Source organism: Typopeltis vanoorti, chromosome 11, assembly GCF_054136105.1.
Source record: "Typopeltis vanoorti isolate ZY-2024b chromosome 11, IOZ_Tvanoo_1.0, whole genome shotgun sequence".
NCBI lineage: Eukaryota > Metazoa > Arthropoda > Arachnida > Uropygi > Thelyphonidae > Typopeltis > Typopeltis vanoorti.
In genome coordinates this window covers 62,575,288-62,592,465 of record NC_143559.1, presented here as the reverse complement: position 1 = coordinate 62,592,465, position 17,178 = coordinate 62,575,288, and the positions used below count along the sequence as shown (strand labels likewise).

General features: G+C 37.2%; 1 protein-coding gene across 1 annotated transcript in view; it reads left to right on the top strand.

The window, feature by feature from the left end:
* Positions 1-485: 485 nt before the first annotated feature.
* The window catches only part of LOC150101661 (cytochrome P450 3A5-like), a 219,556-nt gene continuing 202,863 nt past the window's right edge, over positions 486-17,178 (top strand). The window contains exons 1-2 of the mRNA XM_090400698.1: positions 486-643; positions 15,776-15,869. Of these exons, the coding sequence (XP_090256824.1) occupies positions 570-643; positions 15,776-15,869 (168 nt within the window). The 5' untranslated portion in view covers positions 486-569. The remainder of the gene's footprint in view (positions 644-15,775; positions 15,870-17,178) is intronic.

Genomic DNA, 17,178 nt, shown 5'->3' with positions numbered 1-17,178 from the left:
AATAATCATTAAATCTTTGATATTGCTGATGCGTCAGAGATGCTTTTTATTAATTCCTATAATAAATTTAACATGTCAAAATACTATGAAATATTTTATGAAAATGAAATTATCTTTATGCAGAAAGATGAACGTCCCTGGATAAGTGCTCCAACGTTGACAATGACCTTTATGTTACAGAACCTTGAATTCAGAAGACAATCGGTTACGATTTTGCTTCAATCATAATGTTACAAAGGCTTGTGTTAATGACCCTTTGAATGCTAAAATTTTTACGTTAAGACAACAACTGTGTGCAGTTATCAGTATACTATATACTAATAATATATAGGACATTGACATTTATGTAATCAAACTAACGAAATTTTGGAATCCTCTACCTGAAAATAATCACTATCATTCTATGACGTTATGTATAACCTTGAATCTGCGTATAAATTGAGTGCGCACATAATGTACAAACACACCGTCATCTGATTAGGTAATGGGTGGAAGGAGATAGTTAATGAAGGGAAATTCAAAAGTTTCGCATATTTAAAAATAAGTCGTTATTAAATTACGCTAAAGAAATGCTTGATTTGGTCAATTCGGGTTTTACAGTATTGCTGCTTATAGCGGCATGTGTTCTGGCAGTGATCTACAGGTGAGTGCTGTTGTGATACCATTATATATATTATTAAAAAGCAAAACTATTTCTTAGTAACACTGTCCGCTTATAGTACTTACGTACCTAAAGGGTGATATATAAATCAGTTGAATTAGAGCAGTTAAGCCTGTTATCTTCCTACTGAATTTAGAATTAAAACAAATCTCGAATACCGTTACGAAGCACTTCCTTTACCGCTATAACGGAAGCGGAAATTATGCCGGTTTCTTTTATGTCGCGGCTTGTAAAGTGTACGCCACGCAGAAAAACATTGCCTGGAGCAGATAGAATCACCTGTTAGTTTTAATCGTTTTTGTTCTTGGGTTATACACAATCATACTGCATTCATTTACAAGTAATGTTTGTCTGCTGTAGAAATTTCAACCAAATTTATTTTTGTTTTTTGACGCGAGATGGAGCGATATGTAAGCATGAATGAAAAGGAATAGCTTCGGTTACGCAATAGAATTAAATAATCTTATATATTAGAGTATGTACTCAAAACAAGAAAAAAAAGGGAAAAAGTCAACAGATATTAAAAGCGTAGTTTTATTATTATTATTATTATTATTATTATTATTATTATTATTATTATTATTATTACGTGACACCTCCAAGGAGTCCAAAGACTCATCAAGAGAGAGAATCATTTCATGTAAACGAGAATCCGAAATTAACTCACAAACCTCCTGACTTTTTTTTTAAAAAAGGGCCTTTTTATTTAAAATATGTTTCAGAAATTAGTTAATAGAACTGACATCGTTTTTTTTTTTTTTTGTAATTATGTGTTAGCACATACGTATTGTTTCTATTCTTTCTGGTTATCTCATGTATCAACAAATATGATTGTTTAAGCATGCGCTCCTTAACTTCAAATTAGGTATGGTTTCTAGGACTAAGCTGCATGCGAATGCCATAAAAATAAATAAATAAATAAACTTATCTATTCTGGAAATAGACCATTTCAGAAATGAGTAATAATAATAGTTTTTTGTATGTCAAAATCAGACTTTCGTGAGAGGATAACAAGGATCTGTGTGTTAAAGCTTAAGTTCTGGGAGAAACTCATATTAGAAGTTTAATGGATTAAAAATAATATTTAATTGTTCCAATATTTCGTTATAGAGATATCGTCTGGGAGTACAATATGAAACTTGTAACACACACACACACACGTGAAAGTAATACAAAACTAAAGGGAAAACAAAACATAGGTGAAACACGTAGACGAAAGACTGAATCAACTAGGTGGGGCGCTTTTCACCCATCTGTTACAGTTGGTTACAAGAGGTATCAATAGAAGGCGTCCCACCTAATTAATACTCTAGTCTTTCGTCCATGTGTTTCACTTAGTCTGTGTTGTCTTTACAAGTTTCATATTGAGAGTTTATTTTTCACTTGGTTAGACTATAATAAGTTTAGTTTAATCCTTTATCCAAGTGCGAGCAAACAAAGTTTGCACCTGAAAGTATCTTCAGGACTGGGGTAAGGTAGTACAACACCAGACAACTCGTTGCAAAGGTGGAGGAAGCTCTCATCACTCCTATTTTATCTTCCATAATGCAAAGCACATCTCCTTGCAGATATATGTAATGCTATACATTAAGGCAAAGGCCACTACCCATGACCTTTATTGAGGTCTCATCAGTGGGAGCCAGGTCCAGTAGCGTAGACACCAAGGCAGAAGCAATGAGAGGTCATCCCAACCTATAGGAGCTGCCAAAGGGTGTACAACCTTATTATTAAATTACTCCGGATTCAGAGAAAGTTGTTGAGAGTGGCCCTTGCCTTAATGCATAGCATTAAGGCAAAGGCCACTACCCATACCGGTTTCAACCTTATGAATAAGTAAAGCTATCTCTAAAAATTCGGACGATCCCTAAGCCACTCAATTGTGGGCGAAAGACTGTCCTCATATTCCGAAGAAAAGCATTCACTGACAAAGCCCCTCACCGGGTCATGCCGGAGAACACTTTCCCCAGAGACTCAAATTGCTCCTTTAAGGCAAAAACCTTAAGAGAGCGAACTCATAATAGTCCCCCACTGGTTTCGACCTTTATTGAGGTCTCGTCAGTGGGAGCCAGGCTCAGTAGTGTAGACACCAAGGCAGAAGCAATGAGAGTTTATCCCACCCTATAGGAGTTGCCAAAGGGTGTACAACCTTATTATTAAATTATTCCAGATTCAGAGAAAGATCTTGAGAGTTTATTTTTCACTTGGTTAGACTATAATAAGTTTAGTTTAATCCTTTATCCAAGTGTGAGCAAACAAAGTTTGCACCTGAAAGCATCTTCAGGACTGGGGTAAGTTAGTACAACAAAGGTGGAGAAAGCTCTCATCACTCCTATCTCAGTATCTCCCATAATGCAAAGCACATCTCCTTGCAGATATGTGTAATGCTATGCATTAAGGCAAGGGCAACTACCCATACCAGTTTCGACGTTTATTGAGGGCTTCCACTGACAAGACCTCAATAAAGGTCGAAACCAGTATGGGTAGTGGCCCTTACCTTAATGTATAGCATTACACATATCCGCAAGGAGATGTGCTTTGCATTATGGAAGATACTGAGATAGGAGTGATGAGAGCTTTCTTCACCTTTGCAATGAGTTGCCTGGTGTTGTACTACCTTACTCCACTCCTGAAGATCCTTTCAGCCGCAAACTTTGTTTGCTCACACTTGGATAAAGGATTAAACCAAACTTATTATAGTCTAACCAAGTGAAAAATAAACCCTCAACATCTTTCTCTGAATCTGGAGTAATTTAATAATAAGGTTGTACACCCTTTGGCAACTCCTATAGGTTGGGATGACCTCTCATTGCTTCTGCCTTGGTGTCTCCACTACTGGGCCCTGCTCCCACTGACAAGACCTCAATAAAGATCGAAACGTGGGTAGTGGCCCTTACCTTAATGCCCCCAGTTTATATGAGGATGAATAACCTCATATAAACTGGGGGAAAAAACCCTGCTGTCCATGCCCAAGACCAGCTAACTTGGCTATGGCTGAAGAATATTCTTAAGCTCCTCATATCACCAATTAAGTGCTCTGCATTATCTCCCATAATGCAAAGCACATCTCCTTGCGGATATGTGTAATACTGAGATAGGAGTGATGAGAGCTTTCTCCACCTTTGCAACGAGTTGCCTGGTGTTGTGCTACCTTACCCCACTCCTGAAGATACTTTCAGACACAAACTTTGTTTGCTCACACTTGGATAAAGGATTAAACTAAACTTATTAAAGTTTCATATTAAAGTTACAAATACATCACCAATTTCATATTGGTGATATATCTGTAACTGAGACAAAATATTGGAAGAATTAAATATCTTTCATACTTTTCCAGTGCTGTTTCACTCCATTAAACCTCTAACACGACCTTAGCTATGTGTGTTCACAGGTCAGTTGGCATGTTTTGAGGGACAAAAAACTTAGCTTCCAGGACAAAAAAACCTCCACCTCCATATGAGACCAGCTAACTCATCATTTGATTGAAAACACCTGATAAGGGTTCTTCTCTTCATAGACAGGATTCGAACATTTGTTCTTTACAACCAAAGGGATTGTCTATACCAACTGAGCTACAGAGGCACTAAGCCTACTTCAGACCTCTCCCAAGAAAGGTAGTAGTCTCACACTATCTTGGTGTGAGACCACTTGGCTCTGTAAAGCACCTAGTGCCTAAAAACTTCCATAAACAGTCATATTGCAGTATGACTCAAACCCACACAACTGATTGTGAAGGAGCTAAGTAAGTTTAGAGTCTAAACATGGTGGTTATGACATGGAGCAGTGTCATGGCATCATAAACTGTAAGCAAAGGACATTAGCTGTGCATGAGCTGCTATAAACAGTGTTTGAGAGAATTAGGTTTATGTCATATGTCGTATATCCCTTGATGCAAACATAGTTTGCACGTGAAGTAGCTTTACGATGGCTACTTAGGCTAATGACTTCACGTAATTGGCTTAGTATCCCATAATGAAAGGCACATGGTGGCTAGCTGTTCTGATTTATGGAAACATCTTCTAGTATGTGCTGGCATTCTATAAACAGAAAAAAAAAATAATAATAATGAGCCAAGCACACTCTCTTGTATTACAAAAATGAGCAAGAAAATTATCAGCTCCTCTGACCAAGCTGTTTTATTTACACTTCAGTACTAGGAGGGGGGGGATACCAATGGAGTGAAAAGAGGGCAAGTTTGTCTCACTGCATAATGGAGGTGCCAAGACAGAAGTAGCAAATCATAGGCCGATCAGCATCTCAAGAGTAGTGGTTAACATACTGGAGAAATTGCTGAAAGATGGAATATAGGACTAGGTGAATAGGAATATAATTCTCTATAGTGGAACACATGGTTTTGTGAAGGTAGGTCTTGCCTTAGTAATTTCCTATCCTTCTCATCCATCTAGGACGGGCTGAGTCCCCTCCTAATGAGGGATTACTGGCATATTAATGTAACCAGTTTGCCACTCTCTCTGCTGCATCCCCCTTAAGGGTGATATTCATGACTGCATCCGTATGTGTTCACGGTGCCGGTTTGCCTGCTTGCAGGATGAATAACCTCATATAAACTGGGGGAAAAAACCCTGCTGTCCATGCCCAAGACCAGCTAACTTGGCTATGGCTGAAGAATATTCTTAAGCTCCTCATATCACCAATGGGAATCGAACCTAGAACACTCTTTCCAGGCATATGGTTGCAAAGTGTAAAGCCACTAGGAAGCACATAGACCCTTAGTAATTTGCTTACTTTTTTTATACAAAATGACAATAGAGTTGGATAAGGGGAAATGGCTACTCAGAGATATTGCTAGACTTTGCTAGCAATATCTTTTGATATTGCTAGCAAACATTTGATAGGATTCCACATAGAACTTTGTTGCATAAATTGAAGCAACTGGGGATAGATATAAATCTGGTGTGGATTAAAGAGTGGCTGATGAACAGATATCAAAAAGTAGTTTTTGGAGGAGTTGTACAGAAGGCAGGTGACCAGTGATATACCACAAGGCTCAGTACTTGGTCCTCTGTTGTTAATCTGTTTGCTGATGATGCCAAACTGAGAATAGTGATAGTAAATGAAGGGGATATAGAAATCCTGCAGGAAGACTAAGACTATCAGTATGGGCAAAGGCTTTTTTCTGTACATGGAAATAAGGGAGAGAACTAGGGATCACCCATGGAAATTGTGTAACAGTGTGGTTAGCAAGAGTGTTAGGACTAGATTTTTTGCTTAGAGGGTGGTTGTGAGTGCTTCATCAATAAATGAGTTTAAGGAAAGATGTGATAGGTAATGTGTGAATAATGGATATCTCGCAACAAGTCTTCTGACTCAATGGAGATATCTGTGTAATATTCATGTATCTGGGCCATGGAGAATAGCACAGTCAAACCTTCTGACTGAAGGTTTGAGTTTAGCTGTATCAAGGGTTTATTTTCTGAGTATCTATATAGAAATTGGCTATAGATCGAGAAGGAAGTTTGGGAAACTAATTCTGTGACTGGCCTATGTCTATTTCTAGCACAGTTGAACACTTTTAAGGACTTCACTTTTTTTTCCCCATTACTTTGAATTGCTTCACTGTATATTTGATTGCAGCACCTTTTTTATTTTGATAACATTATGAACACTACGACTGTATTAAAAATAACTTTAATTTCTTGTTGTTTTGACATGTCATAAGATAATTGTCTGGAGTACGTGCAAGCGTGCGCACACGCGCGCACACACACACACACACAAACAAGCTATAATTGAAATTCAAACAAATGTTACATTCATATTTTTAAAAATATATTACATATATATAAATGCCCTATTTTACATAGCCAAAATACAAATTCATATTAACCTTTAATACAGTATGTGGCTTAATCTATATTTAAAATAAATGTTGTGGTTTGTTAATGAGGATAAGAACCTGCAGAACACAGAACGATACTGACTTGATGAGTGAAGCATAAATGCTTTTCATATTCCCCTTTGTCGGAGAAGGAAAGTTCTTTGAGTGGAGAATTATTGAGCTTTAAGCTCACCCTGAAGGGGCAGTGAGATTAACTGTGTTTAGCTGAGCATAGAATTGACTTCGGTCTTTTGTATTTGCAGAAATCTGCTTCATTGTAGTTGGAAGCTTGCTTGATCAGTAGTTTCGGATGATTAACTGTCTTGAAGAAGAAATTTTCTGCTTTTTGGGGAGTTTCTGATAAACCATGGGGCATCCAAACTCATTCTCAGACATTTGTTCTGTATTCTTTGTAGCTTTTGAATATTTGTATTGGAGGTATGACTCCATGCAGGAGATGCATAAGTGATGACTGGGCATATTACCATCCTGTATATGAGTAGTTTGTTCTGAGTGTCCAGTTTACTTTTTCTGTTGATCATGGGGTAGAGCTGCGCAATTTCTTTAGATGTCTTTGAGCTTATGTGTTTTATATGAATGGTGAATTGTAGTTTTTTGTCGATCATTATGCCGAGATATTTGACTGCATTCTGCCATGGGATCTTAACTCTTAGTAAATGTATATTTTCCTTGATCTGAGGCTTCTTTCTAGTGAACAGTATGGCTGAACTCTTCTGTGGATTTGCTTGGATCCTTCAGTCAATCAACCATTTCTCTAGTGTGTGAATACTGTTTTGGAGTCTTTTGATGGCTAGTTTGGGGCTGAGAGATCTTGCTAATAATGCAGTATCATCTGCATATAATGCAGTGATTGTTGAGCTTGGGTTTTGAAGGATATCAGCTATATAGATAGAAAACAGCAAGGGGGCCAGGAGTGAGCCCTGCGGCACACCTGCCTGGAATTTGCATCTGGTTGACATAATTTCATTTATTTTGACTTGCATGAATCTGTCTTTGAGGTATGAGTGAATTATTTTAACTAGATTTGTAGGCATATTGAATGTGATGAGAAGACCCTGATGCCACACCTTATCAAAAGCCTTCGCCACATCTATAAAGACCGCAGCTGTGTGGAGGTTTCAGTTGAAGCCTATGGAGATGAATTCGATCAGCCTGTGGATCTGTTGAACGGTGGTGTGGTTTTTTCTAAATCCAAACTGCTCATTAGGAATTATATCTAGTTCATCCGTTTCTGATTGAAGCCTTGTAAGGATTACTTTTTCTGCGATCTTTCCAAGGCTGGACAGAAGACTGATAGGTCTGTAGCTTTCAGGGAGCTGGGAGTTTTTTCCAATCTTTTTAATTGGTGTGATATCCGCTATATTCCATGTTAAGGGAAAGTACTTGAGTCTGAGGATGGCATTTATTATGTTGACTAGATGTACAATGGCTTTTCTGGGGAGTAGTTTGATTATTTTGTTTGTGATTCCATCTGAACCTGGAGCCTTATTGTTGTGCAGGTGGGTTATGATATTTATAACTTCTGTTGGAGAAGTGAGTGTGATAAGTTCTAGGTCATCCTTTTGTTATGTTATGGCCTGCCTGACTTGGCAATGAATCTTGTAGATAAGATTGATGTTCAAATTTTCATAAGAGGGATTGCATTGAGTTTCCAAGCTGTCTACCAGAACCTCTGCTTTTCCTTGTCAATATGGGCTATTCCTTTCTTGGCCTGAATTGGGGGTAAAAGTTGCCTTTTAGTGCAAAAGGTTCTCAGGAACTTCCAAATGGAGTTGTCCTCTTGGTTTAGTTTTGTTAGCTTGGATTCCCAGTCTTGGTTTTGATGTTTTTGGAGAGCTTTACAGACTTGTCTGTTTACTTTATTCAGATTTGTTTTATCTTATGGGGCTCTTGTGTTATGGTACCTCTTTCTGGTTTTGTTTTTCAGTCTGATTAAATCCATGATTTCCTCAGGGATCTGACCACTAGGGTGAAAGACTGTAGTTTGGGTAACTGACTTTATTGCTTTTTTGATTTGACTGGTAAGGTTGTTTACAGCAAAGTCTATCTCCTCTTTAGTGTGAATAGCAGGGACTGGGCCAATGTGGTCAGGGAGAATTCTGGAGAGCTTGTCCCAAGATATGAAAGAGTGGGGAGGGGAGAATTGCTCTTGTGTACTGAGTTTAAGCAGAATAGAGTTGTGATCGGATGAAAGTTCATTTAATGTTTCCAGCTGATATTGGTATCTGATGTTTTTGAGGATGACTATGTCAAGTACATCTGAGCTTCCAGCTGAGCTGTGATGGGTGGGCTCCGTGGGTCCAGCTACAACAACAGAATTTTGTAATGAGTAATGGTTTAGAGCTCCACCTTTTTCGTTGATTGTGGAGCTATACCAGGCTGTATGTTTGGCATTAAAGTCACCAGCCATGATGATGAAGTCTGTGAAGCCGAGAATGATGTCCAAGTCAGATACCAGTAATGGAATGCTGGGTGGATTATATACAGCATAGATTTTGATACTGCCAGCATTGTTGGTATGAACTTCAGTGCCTGTTATCTCTAGGTTCTTGGTTTGTGGATTGGTACAACTTCTGTACAACTCCACCAAAAAGTAGTTTTTGGAGGAGTTGTACAGAAGGCAGGTGACCAGTGATATACCACAGGACTCAGTACTTGGTCCTCTCTTGTTAATCTGTTTGCTGATGATGTCATTATGGCTTATGTAATTTGTAATGTATATGACTGTTCCTCCTCCTCCACTGCTGGTGAGTCTATCTGTTTTGTACATAATATAGTTCCGTAACTTGGGGTTATTAGCTGGCCTAAGATGTGTTTCATTTTCTAATATTATGTCAGGATTGTGTCTGTGAGTGAACTCTTGCAGTTCTAGGATTTTGTTACTCAGTCCATTGGCATTCCATGCAGTGATCATGAGAGTTGGGATGGAATTTTCTTTTATTCATTATTGAGGGCTGTCAGAATTGAGTGGGTACCCTGTAGGAATCTTTTCGTGGAGGATGGCAAAGGATTTGTCATGCTGAATTCTTGTAACATGGTAGCTAGTGAGGCGGTTAATACTGATGTTAGATTTGAGCTTATTTGATCATTGGATGGAGCAGCCTTTGTTCGTGCTGCTTCTGCATACGTTTTGGGCATTTGTCACTAATTATTAGTCTAATTTCCTTTTGAAACTTTAGCTAATGCTTCTATTATTTCCCTTCTATTTCTTTCTAGGACCATGATAGCATCAGCAAATCTTGGATTATTTTTATGCCATTGTTGTTGATTTCTTTTTTTTTCTACCCTGTCAATTTGCTAATTGCACTTTTATTATTATTATTATTATTCAGGCCTCCGTGGGAGGTCCTTCCTAAGAAACACAAAGTCTATCATACCACTCCTTTAACTCATTGACCGTTCTCGCTCTCACCACTCCATCAGGCAATGCATTCCATGGTTCAACCACCCTCCATGCAAAGAAACCGCTCCTCACCCTCTTGCTCACAGTTTCCTTTCGTAACTTCCAGGGATGGCCTCTTGTCATCACTCCTTCCCACTGTTCAACCAAGCAAAAGAACTCCCCAGTGTCGGCCTTGTAACCACCTCTTAACAGTTTAAAAGTCTCAATCATATCACCTCTCCTTCTATCCACCAAACTCTGCAGTCCACATTCCCTCAGTCAATCCTCATAACTATCATTGTACAGTCCTGAAACCATCTTTGTTATCCGCCTTTGTACCATTTCCAAAGTTAATTTATCCCCTTCAAATCGTGGGGACTAAATCTGAGAACAATAGTCCAAGTGTGGTCTGATGAGGGTCTTATACGACGGAATGATAACTGCTTTATCTCTGCAGGTCAGTGTCCTTCTCATTATTGCAGCAATCCTCTGTGTTACCTTCACCACCTTTGCAATATGTTCCCTAAATTTCAGGTTTCTATCAATCATCAATCCCAGATCTCTGGTCTCCCCTACTTCCTCCAGTATAACTCCTCCCATAGAGTATGCAGTGTCCCATCGATGTTTCCCAAACCTCAAGCCCTTACATTTTGCTGCATTAAACTGACACCCCCCCCCCCATTCATTTGCCCATCTGTCTAGCTTATTCAAATCCTCTTGCAGGGCTACCACATCTGCACAATTACTAATAATCCTTCCCAGCTTCGCATCATCCACAAACAACTGAATATCCCCTTGCAATCCACTGGAAATGTCATTGATATAACGGTTAAACAATATAGGTCCTAGTACTGAGCCCTGTGGGACCCCACTTGTAGCCCTCTGCCTCCTTGAAACTGCTCCACCATACACAACTCTCTGATACCTATCAGACAGCCAATCCTGAATCCAGTTGACCAATCTGACATCCAGACCCATGTGCTGCAACTTAAATATCAGCTTATCATGTGGCACCCTGTCAAATGCCTTTGCTAAGTCTACGAAAATTGCAGTATATGCCTTTCCCTCATCTAATGTTCTTGTAACTTTATTATAAAAGGCTAGCATATTGCTAAAACAAGAGCGCCCTTTCACAAATCCATCAGATAACATTGCCCTTAATTGCATGTTTCAATGTTGGGGAACTTTAGATAGATTTTCCCTCCTAATCTTAGCCTCCTCTCTTGATATTCATACTGAACTTATTGCTAATTAAATCATTACTACTACAATTATGATCTCTTTTCTTTTCTGGTTTTCAATTGCACATGCTATAATTTTGAATTTTGCTCTGGGAAAAATATTACAAAGTTTTTCCTGCAAACTTTCCTCTGTATTGCAGTTGGAAAAATGATTATACATAGCACCCTTTGATTGGAAACGAACTGAGTTTGATTCTTGTTGTGATGAGAGGAATCTTTATATAAGCTTTTTCAATTGAAGGTGAGCTGGCCAATCTCATATGGTGGTAACATGGTTTTTTCTCCCAGAAACTTAGGCTTATCCTGCATGTAGTCAAATAGCCATGAAAACAAACACAATTTACAGACAATGTATATTAGCTATTAGCGGTAGTGATGGATGGTAGATCATGCTGTGTATTGATGAAAGTAGTGCCATTTTGTCGAGGATTGAGTAAGGGAGGCTGTGAGTTGTAATGCATTGATGTGCCTGTGATGAGTCCTTGGACCCCTTTTGGAAGTATCATGTTGTCGTAATAATAATCTCTTTGTATCCATGAAGATTCCTTGGTGACCTAGGTGAAATATTGACTCATTAATCTAATTAGCTAAATAAATTAATTAATTATTAGCTTTAGAGGTATGTTTTATTCCACTTAAATGCAATGTACATGATGGTTAATGCCCAAGCATTGAAGAAGTGGATGAGATTTGTGATATAAGGTGTGGTGGTTGTTGACAGGGAATTGAAGTTCAGGTACCTCTATGCAAACATCATAAAAGCATTTGCTGGATTGTTGATGTAAGAAATTATGCATTATAAATAGAGAATAGGCTGTTGTCATCTGTTATATAAGGCCTTGATCAGATCATGCTGGACTCAACTAATGACAGTACTAATGAAACGGCAACTAATGTAATATGATCAGTGGTTAATTCTAAACGAATAAGCTCCGGGGCCCTTAAAGTAAGGTTCATAAGCCTTATGCCAGCCTGGTTAGCTGAGTGGTTAGCATATCCTCTCTCCAGCCAAAAGGCTGTGGGTTTGAATCCTGCCATAGGCATGGATGTTTGTTTATTATTATTATTATTATTACCCCAAGACCTCATGGAATAAGGAGTCAAAGACTCATCTGGGAGGTCCTTTTATCACACACACATCTCATCATATCGTGTCTTAAACACACTCAAACTTCTTGCAGACACCACACTCTCAGGCAAGGCATTCCAATGATTCACAACTCTGCATGAAAAAAAACCTGCCTCTCACTCCCCTACTCACACCCTCTTTATACAGTTTCCAGGGATAACCTCTGGTTCTCCCCTGATCTCCCACTATTCTCTGTAGAACTTCTCCACCATTGATCTTATAACAACCCCTTAATAACTTGTAGGTCTCTATCATATCTCCCCCTCTTCCACCCCTCTCAACCAGACTCTGCAAATTGCATCTTCTCAGTCTTTCCTCATACTCAACATTCCAGAGGTCAGAAACTAACTGAATGGTTAGCATATCCTCTCTCCAGCCAAAAGGCTGTGGGTTCAAATCCTGCCATGGGCATGGATGTTTATTATTACTCCAAGACAGTTTGTGAAAATACTAGTCGGTGGTAGATGGCATTGGTGTAGATGATGAAGGTAGTTGTGGCTGGTGGAGAGTTGTAGAGTAGGTACCCTCCCTCAATGAGTCTTTGGACTCCCTGGAGGTGTTATGTAATAGTAATAATTAAATGTTTTACTTTGTCCATTGAGAAATATGCTTGCCATAATATTTTCATGTGTGTTTTATTGGATGATTAACAATACTGAAGTTTTGATTGTCAAAAGGTTTTTTTAAAGTCTTTCAATATGCAAGGCAAATTGATATATTATTATATTCTTCATGTTTTCAATTAGAGAATAGAGTATCCGGATGATCTTTGGTACTGATTTTTTTTTGCTATCCTTGCTTGTTTGATTGGTTGGCTAAAGTCTGGTTTATCCATAATGTATTATCAATAATTCTTATGAATAACTTGAAAATATGGGATCACTGGCTATTCTATTTTTCTACTTTATGGTCTGTAATTTTTATGAATTCTCTTGCCTACTTTTGTGTATTAGAATATTCTTTGCTTTATGCTTTTATCTATATATGTGTGTGAGGCTTCTCTTCTTTTGTGCAGCAATTAAATATTAATCTGTCAATGTTTTACTTTTTCATTAGTTTCTTTTAAGATTTTAGTTGCCTTTGCCTGTTGCTTTTTTTATTCTTTGTTTGTTGCATGACTTTTTCTCTAATTCAAAATACTTCTTTAGTGGTATTGCTATTGGTTATTGTTTTTTTTTTTTTTTTGCTTTTGGCTCTATTTTCATTTTTTTTATTATTCCTACTATAAACTTGCCTATAGAATGGCTTTGCTTTATATTTTATGTTTACCAAATATTTTCTCCCATTCTTGTTTTCTATTCCTTTTATTTAAAATTTTTTTTTTCAACTGTAGTAAATAAAATAGTAATTGTTCAGATATCAGAGTGACCATAAGAGTATTGAGAGCCACTGCAGGCAAAGCATTTAGCCACATACCAGAAACTGATATTCTGACATCAGAAAAAAATATTGCTTTTATCTACCATTTGTTAGAATTCCATTTGATTAAATGCTTTAAAAAGTCTAAAAAGTAGAAATTAGTACAGCAGCAGGATCCCCCCCACCATCTCTTTCTCTCTCTCACCCACTCACACATTGAACAATGTGTTATTTGTTTTCACAATATTGATGATAACACAGAATGGTAAGAAAATGATATTTAGTAACTTAAGTTTTAAAAGAGGTAAACCGTGAGTAGACATAACTATACATAATAAATAACGGAAAAACTCACGTAGAAATATTATTTAATAGTATAATTTTCGCCTGTGTATCACAGGCATCTTCAGTACAATTAAGCTCAAAATTAAACACTAACTGACAATTCCAAAAAGCACCACCTAAGTAGCTGGTGTAAGATAACTAAAAAGGTCAATAACTTTCCTAAAAAAAAAAAAAAAAAAAAAAAAATTAATACAATAAAAAGTTAGGAAAGATTAGCTGATTTGTAAAGTACTATCTCCCATAAAGGGGATAGACGTAAGCCGTCGGATCTGTTTAAGTTAAGAGAATGGAGTAGAGTTTCACATGCTTCTTTATAAAGGCGTTCCATGAGAAACTGACCTTTGTGAAGAACTCTTGTCTTTCTCCAATGAACTCTGTGTCTAGTGAAGATGGCATGTTCTGCAAGTCCAGACTTTTCAGGTTTAAAGTATTCAATATAAGATTGGTGTTCTTCTAGCCGAATGGAGGCAGATCTTCCCGTTTGTCTGAAATAACATAATCCACAAGAGCACGGAATTATAAAGAGAACGCCTTTATAAAGAAGCATGTGAAACTCTACTCCATTCTCCTAACTTAAACAGATCCGACGGCTTACGTCTATCCCCTTTATGGGAGATAGTACTTTACAAATCAGCTAATCTTTCCTAACTTTTTATTGTATTAATTTTTTTTTTTTTTTTTTTTTTTTTTTAGGAAAGTTATTGACCTTTTTAGTTATCTTACACCAGCTACTTAGGTGGCGCTTTTTGGAATTGTCAGTTAGTGTTTAATTTTGAGCTTAATTGTATTGAAGATGCCTGTGACACACAGGCGAAAATTATACTATTAAATAATATTTCTACGTGAGTTTTTCCGTTATTTATTATGTATATTTAGTAACTTATTTGCTGATACTTCACTGGTATTATATCCAGCATCTTCAGAGCAGAAAAACAGTTTGTCATAGGATGCAAAACAACAACAATTTCATATAACAGTGAAACTAGTCTAAAAAAATTGTAATGGACAACACAAAAAACTAAAGTCTTAATTAGGTGTTATCTATGTTGGAAAAAGAGAGAAAGCAAATATTAATCAGATCTTAAAATTACTATTTCCCTGATTTTTGATAAATTTATACAGCCATACTTGTTGAGGTTTGGAATATGTTTTAAAGCTTTTGTTGATTCCAAAAACAATCTCTCTGACTTATAATGACTTCTGTGTAGCACTTTTGTTTTCTTCCAGTTGATCCTTTGTGAAGTGATATCCAAGACACGGTCTGCTAGACCTGACTTGCCATAACAATAGTGCCAGATGTATTTTCTGTCCCTATTCTTGTGACTGGGCTTACTATAGACAGTCTGTTGACATTGCCTTGAACATAAAAAGTACATCTGGCACTACTGTTATGGCAAGTCGAGTCTAGGAGACCATGCAACTATTTCCACTGTTATACCAATTTTTTTTTTTTTTTTTTTCTTCGCATACTGTGGCAAACTGTTTTTGTGCTCTGAAAATGCTGGATATCATACCAATGAAATATCAGCAAATTAGTTAATAAATATTTTCTTATCATTCTGTGTTGTCATCAGTACCATGAAAATAATTAACATCTACTCTGAACACATAGCCTTTCCATGCGTTTTACATTGAACAATGGTATAGAATTATTCCAGTTGATATCTGGAGTTGGCTAAATTTAGGCTTAGATTTTAAATGAACTTTGAAAACTAAAATGAAATTAAATCAAATTTGATCAAAAAGATAATCTTTATTTTAAAAAAATCATATAATAAAATCATTAATATTTATTTTATAGAGCTCTGACAAAGAATTATAATTACTGGGAGTTACAAGGAGTGAAAACTTTGAAGACATCTCCAATTTTTGGATCCGTCAACTTATTTGCAAAAGTAAGTGATAAATAATATTGTCAAATGCATTGTCCATGTGTTAATGGTATTCTTCATGAAGGATGAGAGCTTTATGGAAGGAAAGTAAGAAGACTGACTCATTATTATGATTATTATCATCACCATCATCATCCCAAGACCCCTTGGAGTTAGACTCATCAAGGAGTCCATTTTGTCGTACACACACACACAGCTCATAATAGCATGACTTAAACACATTCAAATTCTTGTGGACACTATGTCCTCAAGCATTAAAGTCATTCACAACTCTTCATGCAAAAAACCTGCTTCTCACTCCCTTGCTCACACCCTCCTTATACAGTTTCCAGGGATAACCTCTTGTTCTCTCCCAATCTCCCACCATTTTATGAAAAACCTCTTCATAGTTAATCATATAACAATCCTTTACCAATCTATACATTCCTATCCTGCCACTCCTGTTCCTCCTATCCACTAGGCTATGCAAATTGCATCTTCTCAATCTTTTTTCATATTCATTATTTCAGAGATCAGAAACTATATTAATCAATTGCTTGTGAACCCTTTCCAATATCTCCTCATCCTTTTGAAAACCTGATGACCAAATCTGTGCACACTGGTCCATATGTGGCATAATCAATGCCTTATACAGTGGAATCATAATCTCCTTACTTCCACAAGTCATTGCCAGAATTTGCATTGCCGGAATTTGTTGTGTTGTCATTGCAATTTTGGGAATGTGTCCTCTAAATTTTAAATCATTATCCACTATCACCCCAAGATCTCTTATTTCTGCTACCCCCAACAGTATATCCCTGCCAAGAGTAAATTCTACATCCCATCTTTGTTTACCAAATTTTAAAACCTTACATTTTGCAACATTGAACTGGCATACTCACTCTTATGCCCATTCTCTGTTCAAGTCTTCTTGTAAGACCACAACATCTGCTCTACCACTCATAGTTCATCCAAACTTTGCATCATCTCCAAACAGATGAATATTCCCATTTAAAAATCTTTCCTAGTATCATTAGTATGCAGGTTAAGTTGCAATGGCCTTAAAACAGATCCCTGATGCACACCACTAGTGACTTTCCTCTTCCAGGTTATTCTCCTCCATACACAGCTTGATACCTATCAGATAGCCAGTCTTCAATACAGTGCACTAGTCTAATATCCACCCCATTCCCCCTCTACTTTATCAACTTATCATGTGGTAATCTATTAAAAGTCTTTGCAAAATCAAAGTATACTACTGTATATTCATCTCCCTTGTCCAATGCAGTTGTCACCTTATTGTAATAAGTAAGTAGATTACTAAAACACAACC